Source organism: Falco punctatus, assembly GCF_963210335.1.
Source record: "Falco punctatus genome assembly, chromosome: 2".
Classification (NCBI taxonomy): Eukaryota; Metazoa; Chordata; class Aves; order Falconiformes; family Falconidae; genus Falco; species Falco punctatus.
In genome coordinates this window covers 24,249,810-24,260,695 of record NC_137581.1, presented here as the reverse complement: position 1 = coordinate 24,260,695, position 10,886 = coordinate 24,249,810, and the positions used below count along the sequence as shown (strand labels likewise).

The 10,886-nt window shown below is 47.7% G+C and overlaps 1 protein-coding gene across 1 annotated transcript; it reads left to right on the top strand.

Annotated features, from left to right (window-relative positions):
• The first annotated feature begins 380 nt into the window (after window positions 1-380).
• On the top strand, window positions 381-9,229 carry HMGB1 (high mobility group box 1). The gene is made up of 5 exons (XM_080376461.1): window positions 381-535; window positions 3,427-3,589; window positions 3,866-4,011; window positions 5,021-5,195; window positions 7,239-9,229. The coding sequence occupies exons 2-5, from the start codon at window positions 3,440-3,442 to the stop codon at window positions 7,413-7,415; spliced, it is 648 nt and encodes a 215-aa protein (XP_080232587.1). The 5' UTR covers window positions 381-535; window positions 3,427-3,439; the 3' UTR covers window positions 7,416-9,229.
• Window positions 9,230-10,886: the final 1,657 nt, after the last annotated feature.

Sequence of the window (10,886 nt, the reverse complement as noted above, 5' to 3'; positions counted from 1 at the left end):
AGCGGCAGCGGCGCCGGCGCCCTCGTTCACCCCGGGGCGGCAGGGGCCGGGCGTAGGGGCCTGCCCAGGGCGGCACGGGGACGGCCCCGGCGGTGCGGGGGCACCGGGCGGTGCGGCGGCGGCCCGCGCTCCTCGCAGGCGGCAGCGCGGCGCCGAGCCGCCGCCTCGGAACTCTGCATCCCGCCGCCGCCCGGCTCCCTCCACTCACTTTTATATTTGCGCGCCCTTTCAATCCTCAGTGACGTGTCCCGCGCCGCGCCCAATCGGCGGAGCTCTCTGGTCAGGACAATGGAAGGGCCTCGGCCAATCGGCGCGGCGGCTGGCTTGGCGGCAGCCAATGGGGACGGGGCTGTGTTGAGAGTAATGTTACCAGCGCTGAGAGTGTGAGGAGGCTGCGTATCGATCCCGCTCTCACAGCCATTGCGGTGCACCGGGCTACACAGGGACCCAGGCAGCGCTGGGGCCGGGCGGGCGGCCGGTGTAGCGTCTCTGGGGCTCGGGGCCGAGCGAGGGCTGCGTGCCGACTCTGACACGGGTGAGTACGCGCCGGGGCCCGCCGGGCCGGCCGGGCGCGCTCGCCCGCCCGCTCGCAGCCGGGCGGCGAGCCGGCGCTGGCCGCCGTGCCGCCGCCGCTGCCTGGCCGCGGAGCGTGGGGCAGCGACGGCTCGGGTGCCGGCACACAAAGGCGAGCCGGGCTGTGCCCGGGAGACCCTTCCCGGGCGGCGAGCCCCCCGGCCGGGGCGGGGCGGGGGCGCCGGGGGCGCGGGCGGCGGGCGACTTCGGGAGCGGGGCGGCGGGAGGGAGGCAGACGGGCGAAGGAAGCCGCCTGAGCGGGGGGGCGGGGAGCGGAGGGAAGGGGGGGTGAGTGAGCGAGCGGCTGGGGGGCGCCCGCCGCGGGGGGCGCGGGCCGCGCCGTGCCCTGCCGTAAGCCGCTTACGGTACCTCGCCGTAGCCATCGCTGCGGCGGCGGGGCAGCCGGCGGGCACGGGCGCGGCGAGGCGGCGGGGGCTCCGGGCGGGCCGCGTCGCGCTGCCGGCCACCGCTGGGGCGGTGAGGAGCGCGGGGGCAGCGGGGCGCGGGCCGGGGAGCCGCTGGCCCCGCGGCCGCCCGGCTGTAACATGGCTGACGGGAGCCGCGAGCGAGAAAACAAGGCGAGCGGCGGCGGAGCAGAGAGACGCTCGGGCGGGCGGGGGCGCAGTTCGGGGGAACTTTTTTTTCCAGCCGCCGCCGCTCGCTCGGGCACGGGGCCCGGGGCCGAGGGGCCGCGGAACTCGGCGGGGCGCGGGAGCGAGCGGGGGTCCCCGCCGGGGCTCTGCCCGCGCCGCCGGGGCTCGGGCGGGCGCTGGAAGCACGCCGGCCCCCCCACCCCCCCCGCTCCCCCCGCACCCACCCACCTCCCCCCGGCTGCCTCCCGCCCGCCCTCCCCCGGCTGCAATGGCTGAGCGTGTGCGCCAGGGTAGCGGGCGCGCTCACACAAAGGGAAGGGAAGGGAGGAAGGAGCCATGTTCTCTGCGCGGCGGCGGGCGCGGGCGACGCCAGCAGCGGCCATTCCGCGCCGCCGGGCTCTGCCGCCGCGCCTCCGCGGGCTGGGGGTCGCCGCCCGGCCCTGCCGCGGCCCCTCGGCGAGGGTCCCGCGGCCTGGCGCGCCCGCCCCGCCCGCCGGGCTGCGGGGGGGTGGGGGGGAGCGGCTCGCTCTCCTCAGCGCACAAAATGGAAGGAGACTCGGCGGCGGGTGACCTCCTCCGCCAGGAGCCTGCGCCATGGCGGCCGCTCCCGCCGCCACCGCCGCTGCGGCGGCGCAGGCCGCGCCTCGCCGGCCAGGCCTCATGGCGGCGGAGAGCGGGGCAGGCCTGCGGACGGCGCGCCCCGCCGCGGGGGGCCGGGGGCGGCGGCCGGCGGGGCGCTTTGTCCCGGGGCTGCCGGCGACGGCCGGGACCGGGGGTCGCCGCCTGCGGGCGGCCGCCGGCCCCGCTGCTCGCCCCTGGGCATGTGCTTGCGGGCTGCGAGCCTTCGCGTGAATGTAAAATAAAATTTGCACAGCTTTTCCCCAATAACGGGACCGCTCTTTTTTTTTCTTTCTTTTCTTTTTTTTTTCTTTCCCCCCCTTCCCGCAGGTCTCTTAAGGGACTTGAGAAGTTTTTCTCTGTCCCCTCCGCAGGGGAGACGTCCAAAATGGCGGGAAGGCGGCTTTTAAACGCCAGCTCGCTGTCGCAGCGCTCCGGTGGGGGTGCCTGACCCCCGCCGCCCCTCGGCTCCGCTGAGGCAGCCCGGCCCGGGGCCGGTGGGCAGTGGCCTGGCCCGGGCCCGGCTGCAGCTGGAAACGTCTCCATAGCAGGCAGGAGCGGCTCCTGCTTCTTCAGTTCTTGTTTACTTGATAGAAACTTCAAACCGGACGTGTTTAGTCACACAGCAGAAATCTGTTTCTGTCTGTCCGCCAAACCGATAGGAAATACTGCTTCTGTGGCCATACAGCCAGGCTCTGCGTCCTCCCGCCCCCCCCCCCTTTTTTTTTTTTAAATACTCTTTTTCTTTTTTTTTTCCTCTTTCAATTCTTGCTGAAGAGCAGTTTGTCAGGGTGCAAGTGGCTTCTTCCAGGGAGCTGAGAAGAAATACTCTGAATGTCTGATTTGGGTGTGAAAGTTCCAGGAAGGTATTTTTCATTCCCTCTGAGTCCCTGAAAGAGTCAGACGGTCCTTGCGCTCAGGCTCTGCTAGTCATATGTAAATGTCATACTTTTCGCGTCCCTGGCTTGGTTATAACATGTTTTACCGAGTGCGGTGGTTCATTCCTGTATTTCTAGGTATACATACAAAGAGTAGGCTTTTGCAGTGCACATAAAGCAGAATGATAATATACAGCGTTAAAAAAAATAAATAATTCTTTTGTAAACGAGTGCCCAAGGCCTACAGGGGAGTGGGATAGAAACACAGGCTGTAGGGGAAAAGGATTTAGTAACCCAGAAGGCCGGCTGAGACAAGATACCCTGGTGCATTTTTCCTCCTCAGAAAATACAATTTATTCTTTCAAAGCATACAATATATTTATCTTTATTCCAAGAATACAATTTATTCCTTCCAAGCACACGATTGATACACTAGCAATAATCACAGAGTACAGTCTCTGCTGCAGTAGTTGTCTTCAGGTTGCTTGGAAGGGATGTTTTTGTTTGCAGGAGACCAGAACTGCATGTTTTTTAAGGCCCTTTGAGATTCCAGGTTGCTTGCATTTGGTCACCTCAAACATCGGTGACAGAAGTCTTCGGTAAATTTTCCAGAAGAGAAACTTGTTCCCACTGTATGATTTTGGAATACTGCTCCCATGGGTCTTGTTTGGCATGATCCTTTGTTGTAGCTTACTTTCCACCTTAGTTTGTAGAAACTACAAGTTTTAAGGGTTTGTTGTTCCCCCCCCCCCCCTTTGTTACAGAAAATCATCAAAAATGGGCAAAGGCGATCCTAAAAAGCCGAGAGGTAAAATGTCTTCATACGCCTTCTTTGTGCAAACCTGCCGGGAGGAGCACAAGAAGAAACATCCAGATGCTTCAGTGAACTTTTCAGAGTTCTCAAAAAAATGCTCAGAACGATGGAAGGTAGGAATAACCGCTTAAAAGAAGAAAAAACCCACATAACCCTAAATGACTGCTTTGTGTGAAATACTATTTGAGGTTATAAATTATTTAAAAGTTCAGGTTTTGGATATTTATGTAGTGCAGTTGTAAGTTGTGTTAACTGCTCATTGTTCTTGCCTTACCTTTAGCTCCCCCAACTGAAATTTTGGAAATGGACTTGGTTAGAATCTTAAAAGACCAAAATCCTTTTGAGTCCCTTCCAACTTGAGGTACTCTGTGATTCTAATTGCCTTTCAGACTATGTCTTCTAAGGAGAAAGGGAAGTTTGAAGATATGGCAAAGGCTGACAAGCTTCGTTATGAAAAAGAAATGAAAAACTATGTACCACCTAAGGGTGAAACAAAAAAGAAGTTCAAGGATCCAAATGCACCGAAGAGGCCTCCGTAAGTAGATTTATAGTTTAGGTTATCTTGTTTGGGATCATCATACTGGAGCATATCTATAAAATAAATGATCATTTTATCGAGGCTTAGAAGCTTCAGAAGTAACGAGGCTACATGATCTTCCTGACCAGTGGCATAAAGATAGGTTGAAATTTCAGTTACGAATACCAAGTTTTTATTTTTGGGCTGGCCCACTATCAAAGTTGGAATGTCAGCCATTGCAATTAGATGCAGAAATCTACACTGTGCGGTTCTGACTGATTTTCCCAATTTCTGTTAAAGGCATCATTCTAGTGTAAAGAACTTCAGGCCCTGCTCTCCCCACCTGTTGGCTTGAGCAGAATTTTTCATTGGCAGTCCATGTAAAATCAGAGGCTTTTGCACAGGACAGGTTAGAGGGCGGATTTTGTGCAAAATCAGCTTGGAGAACTCAAACTTCACCCACTATGTAAAGACAGCTGACTTCAGGTTCATCTCCTGCTAGACACCAATACTTCGTAGTGATACATTTTTTGTGTGTGTTTTAAATAGAGTTGATGCTGAAAGAAATGGGGAAGTTCCTGTACCAGTAAATGGTCTTATCTGGGCTGATGCCGTCATCTGGAAATCCTGATTTTTAACAACAAATGTTGCAGCTTCTGTGCCTTTAAACAATTCTTACATAACATCTGCTCCCCTGGTATTATTCACTTACTCTCTTTTTGTTGAGATTTTCTTTCTTTGTATGTGGTATATAAAATTTGCTCTTCTGGGGGTCCTGCCAAAAATGGGACTAGATGTGCAGCATTACTTAAGAGACAAGGATGCATTAAGTTTTCAAAGTAGTTTGTTCGAGTTTAATACTTTCTGTTGTAATTAACATCTGTCTCACTTTTAGGTGCTTTTCCAAAACATTCTTAAGAAACTGTAACAAGGGTCACAAAACTGTCTGTTGTGGTAAAGTCCAAGATTAAAATTATCTTCTAAATTATCTTCTTTTTTTCTTCTTTTTTTAAAATTTCTTCTCTAGTTCGGCTTTTTTCTTGTTTTGCTCTGAGTTTCGTCCAAAAATCAAAGGAGAACATCCTGGTCTGTCCATTGGGGATGTTGCAAAGAAACTGGGAGAAATGTGGAACAACACCGCTGCAGATGATAAACAGCCTTATGAAAAAAAGGCTGCTAAACTGAAGGAGAAGTATGAAAAGGTAACACTGACATTTATGGAGATCATTTGGGGGAGGTCAAGCCTCAGTTTAGATGTTTCTTCCCTTCTCGTGTACTCTGATGTTGCAGATTATAATACGCTAATGACAAACTTCATTGTATTTGTTGGAAAATACCGTATAAGGGGGCATACGGTTTGTTACTGTAACATTAAATTGCAGTCCTTTGTGTTGAACTGTTTGCATTCATCTGTAATTCAGGACCGTTAATGATGGTTTAATGGATACCATGGTGTCTGCATTGTTATTAAAACCATAGGTCACAGCAGTATCTGAGTTAAGTTGGTAGTGTTAAGTAACGGTAGTAAAGTATGATTTGGTTCTCCCTAATTTTGGAGTTACTGATGAGCATCCCTGAACATTAGGATAATTGATACACATAGATGCTTTTTACAGGTTATTCTTGGGATAATGTCAGAACACTAAGGAGATGCTAATTTTAATCATATTTTTTCCTGTACCTAGTTTGTGTCCATCTCCTTTCTACTAATTAACATAGTTAATAATACATGCGGAACAGCATGTCACACAATTTCTTGAATTACTGACGCTAAATTCCACTATTATAATTGGAGCTGTAGAATCGGGTTGTGCACACAGGGTAGTGTTGCTTGTGTTTTTACTTCCAGGGGCAGATTCCCATCCCAAAACCAAGGGAGGGGAGGGCATGCATGTTAGCATCCCCTGATGATGCTGTATGCACTTATAGCTAACGTATAGCAATCTGTATCAGCCACCTATAGCTAATGTTTACCACGTTGATCCATTTGTGTGCCGTGACCTTCCTCTGTGTGTTTCTCCTGCTGGGAAACAAAGCAACTTTAAAATTGTAGTGAGCAGCGTGGCCCCTTTGAGTCCTTATTATGTGCTGGAGAGGAATTACAGGGTCTAGAAGCTTTCCCACATTGTCCTTCCTATGGAACTTAAACTCTTCAGCATGGTAGTTGGTTGTATATGCAGCCAAGGCGACTCTGAGAGTTTTTATATGGTAGAGTTATTAATCTTTATTCCCAGATACTTTAATCTTCACTAGTACTGTCCTTGTTTCGTACACTTACAAATGGGGTTTTAAGGTGCGGTAGTGTCAGTGTTTCACTGCTTGGCCTTTGACTTCGTGGCTGTTGTACCTTTTGAAAATCTCATGCTAAGCTTTAAGGGAGTCTGAGGGAACTGAAAGATGATTTTATTACTGAAAGTGACGTTTACTGGGTGGGGAATATTTGAAGATTTGGACCATCTACGTAAAAAGGTTGACGTTTCTCTGTAGCTGGTATGTTTCTGTCTTGTAGATCATACCTACCTAATTGTTTTTGTTATTTTGGCACAAAGTCAGGAAGTCTAACCACTTTTCTGGTTTGGTTTTCCAGGTACAGATTTGACTTCCTGGTAACAGGAACTGAATTTTGTGCGTTATAAACGACTAGAATAAATTTATTGCATGCAGAAGGTGGCACTGTCTACCCTTTAATCAAGTTCTTGTACCTTTTATTTTGTAAACTTGAGTTAGGCAGAATTCTGTATAACTGCTCTTCACTGAGGCATAACATTGTGAATATTAGGCCATGTCATTGTAATGTGTTTCAGATGGCTAATTACAATTTTGTACCTTAAAGAAGGATTCTCCTGTGCACTTCTTTAGGCATTGTAGAAGGTAGGGCAAGAAAGGCACCTTAAGAGGTCTCCCTACTTCATTTCCTTATGGGATAGTGGGCTCAGCTGTGCCTTTACCATCTGAGGCAGTAGCTTTTCCAACCTGTTCCCAGAAGCCTAACAGTGGCAATCCCTCAGCGGCAGTAAGCAGTGTGTTCCAGCGTCAGTATCATCTCTGTGTTAGCGGGTTCCCCTTTCTTTGGCATTGGGCCTCTGTTCACCTTGTAGCTGAACAGCTCCCGATCCTGCCCCAGTGGATGTGGAGAAGGGGCAGATACGTGGGTGGCTCTGGTTTCACAAGTACCATTTGGAAGTTGCTCAGAGCTCTTGGCTGGTTAAATCTTTGAGAGATTCTTCCTGCTTTTCTCCTCCAAGGATATTGCTGCATACCGGGCCAAAGGGAAGGTTGATGCAGGCAAAAAAGTAGTTGCCAAGGCTGAGAAGAGCAAGAAGAAGAAGGAGGAGGAGGAAGATGAGGATGAAGATGAAGAGGATGAAGAGGATGAAGAAGAGGAAGAGGAGGAGGATGAAGATGATGATGATGATGAATAAGTCTCTTTTAGAGCAATTTCTTTCTTGTCTATAAAGCATTTAACCCCCCTGTACACAACTCACTCCTTTTAAAGAAAAAAAAAATTGAAATGTAAGGCTGTGTAAGATTTGTTTTTAAACTGTACAGTGTCTCTTTTTTTGTATAGTTAACACACTACCGAATGTGTCTTTAGATAGCCCTGTCCTTAGTGGTATTTCAATGGCCACTAACCTTGCCTGGTACAGTGTGGGGGTTGTAAATTGGCATGGGAGTTTTAAAGCAGGTTCTTGTTGGTGCACAGCACAAATTAGTTATATACGGGGATGGAGTTCATTTTTCATCTTCAGTTGTCTCTGATGCATCATAAAAATAATTGTTGTTCTGTTAACTGAATACCACTCTGTAATTGCAAAAAGGAAAAAAAAAAGTTGCAGCTGTTTTGTTGACATTCTGAATGCTTCTAAGTAAATACAATTTTTTTTTATTAGTATTGTTGTCCTTTTAATAGGTGCCCTTGAAAAATCACACTTTTTCTTTTCTCTCTCTTTTCTTTTCTTTTTTTTTCTTTTTTTTTTTTTTTTTTTTTTTTTTGAGGGGAACTCATCTTTTGCTTTATTGAATGCCCTTATGGGATCACGGGAATATTACTGTTTTCATCTTTCATATAACCAGCTGATAAACAAAGCTTTGATCTGCATACCCTGCATAGTCATGATAGGGTAAGAAAAATATATAGGCATATGATCAAAGAATATTCTTCCGTAACTGGAAACAAAACAAAAAATTCAATCTCAACAAACTGCTATTCGGTCAGATTTTTGTGAAATGTAATGTTCTATTAAGTTGCATGAGTTTACCAGTCTTGGACAGTTGAGAAGTATAGAGTTCAATTTTACAGAAATGAAATGCTTTGGGGGGAGGGCGGGGAGGGAGGGAATGTTAAATTTTGTCCTAGAAGGACCCATAGGAAGAGTGTATGTCCATCCAGTGTAGAGAAATTTACATGTGTGACTCTGTTACCATGTAATGGAAGTTGTATTTGTAAATCTCTGAACACTTGTGAGCGATGAGCGTACCTAAAAATGTGTAAAGTTAAAAGCATGAAATTACCATATTATTTTTTGGTGACAGGTCTGGTGATGGCCACGGGCTTTATACCATGAAACTCCTGGTAGCAAACGGCCCACGAGAAATGATTTTTCTTTCTAAGATTTCTATAAATGGTACCATTATTATTTGTTAAATCTATGTAAATTCATATTTGTATTCTTGAAATTCTAGTTTTAGCCCTTTAAACAAAGTTGTATATTGTCTCAAATTGAAAATGAGATAAGATGTATTTTTCCTGTTAGGTTTTATACCGCACTCTTGATGTTTGCCCATTTTTAAGTTAAATATAGCTGTATGGAAAAGTACATTTTATTAAATTTTGCATTAAAAAATGAAATGTTTATGGTATACCAACAATGTCTAATTTGGTCAAATACAGTTCTCTTCCAAAACCAAAGTTAAGGGTTTTTTTGCATACTTAGTAAAATTTCAAGTGCTGGCAACTGTTAACTATTTTCACATATACCTGCTTACCAGTTTGGGGGACAATTTGGCAGTTTTGTGGTTACAAAATTATGGTTCTCTTAAGTGCCAGTGTTTAAAAAAAAAAAAAAAAAAGCATTCTTGTAATTTTACACGCTTTTGTGATGGAGTATTGTTTTGTTATACAATTTTGACTTTCAGATTCTTATTTCAATTTGCATTTATGTATAACTTCAGGAGAAATATTGAACATCTGAATCCTGGATGATACTAATAAACTAATAATTGCAGAGGTTTTAAATACTTAGTTAAATGGCTCACTTAATATCCTAAGGGTGGGGTTTGGGGGTTTTTTTGTGTGTGTTGGTGTTTTCAGGTACATCCATCCCTGCTTTCTGTTTCAAACAGAAGAACAATGCTGTTCACTAGGTCTCAATATAGAAAGCTTAGGACAGATAGATTTTTGTATTTATTTTTTTTTCTCCTTAAACTGGATATTGCCCATTCAGATGCCCATAACTGATTACAAATACATTTTCTGTGCTGAAGGGTTTTTCCTCAGGTCATCAGAGGAAAGTAGACACATGGCTTGTTCTCGGAACGAATATACTTAATGAGATCCCTGTGATCTTGTGCCTTTATTCTTGGTGTTGACAGAAGTAACCTAGAGGATTCCGCTGATCTTGGAAGATGAGTAGCGAGCGCTTAGCCAGCAGCCAGGCATGGCGTTCACCTTTATCTTTCGGGTTAACACATTGATAACAAAGAGAGCGTGCTCAAGGCTGAAGAGGGTAGGTAATACAATAATGATAAATGCTGCTTGCAGAGGAAAAGCAGCCCCAGTACTGCGCTGCAGAGGCTGGTGATGGTTGGGAGGTGTACCAGAGCCTCCGGGGCTCTCCAGGAACAGCTGTGGGTTTCTTACGAGCAGTTGGTATGTGCTTGTAAATCGGCTGAGCTTGCACACCTCTATGGGACTGAAGTCTTTGCTTGTGTCTTCTAGAAAACTTCTGACATGATGAAACCGCTGTTTCTGGAGGGGAATTGTAGGAAGATTAATTCTTTTAAAGTAAGAACTTCTGAGCATTGCTGGAAAGGACCTGCCTGGTCCCCTGCTGTCGTCCTCTCCCCTGCGAGCTCCACCGGTTAAATAATTCACTTGGTCAAAACTCTGGCTGATACTTGGCACCAATAGGTCAGACTTCACTACTACAAGGTTACTTGATACAAGGTTGGTTATTGCTGACGCTTGAATCTGCCTTGTGATCTTTAAAAGTGCTTCTTGCTGAGGGATAATGAACAGTGAAATTACAACTGTTGAGGCAGCGGTTCCCTACAAGGGAACTGGATGGCATTGGCATTGCTGTCAAAATGAAAAGCATTTCCTAGGGCTTTAACCTTCACATAGATGCTTGATGTAGAGGGAAAAAAGGCTTTTCCTGGTTTGAAAAAAAACACCAAACGGGGATGGTTTGGAGAGAACTTGCGTGTTAACAAGCAGTCATTACGGTATCGTCCACGCCAAACGAAGCCGTGCTGGTTTTATTGTTGTTTATCTCAAGTTGGTCCTGAAAGGAGCTGCAGTTGTAGCCACCTGCTTTCTAGGCATGCTCTGTAATTTTACGCTGGTTTAACAAAACGTACGGACAGCATTCGTATCTTCTGCTGTGCTTTCAGTGTCACACCGGCTCTAGCAAAAAGTTGAGCTTATTTAACAAAATGTTTCTGTTCAGGCAGACAGGCACCTGGAAAGCTGAAGTATCAAGTGGCTGTAAAGATTTCTGCAGCTTAATTAGGGTGATGCTGACACTGAGCCCCTTTACAGCTCCTTTCATCGGTGTAACCAGCCCACTGTGAAAGAGAAAGGGCTGAGTAACAGCTGGGTTGAGGCTTGCTAGAAAGCGGGAAGATGGGTTTGCGTGACCCTGCCAGAAGAGGAGCTGGGTGGACAGCAGCCA

What these genes read in the sequence shown, in the direction of transcription:
- HMGB1 (XM_080376461.1), top strand. Translation starts at nt 3,440, where the DNA reads ATGGGCAAAGGCGATCCTAAAAAGCCGAGAGGTAAAATGTCTTCATAC. An exon ending in AATGCACCGAAGAGGCCTCC is followed by an intron (nt 4,012 to 5,020) that starts GTAAGTAGATTT and finishes TTTCTTCTCTAG; the next exon opens with TTCGGCTTTTTTCTTGTTTT. An exon ending in TGAAGGAGAAGTATGAAAAG is followed by an intron (nt 5,196 to 7,238) that starts GTAACACTGACA and finishes TTCTCCTCCAAG; the next exon opens with GATATTGCTGCATACCGGGC.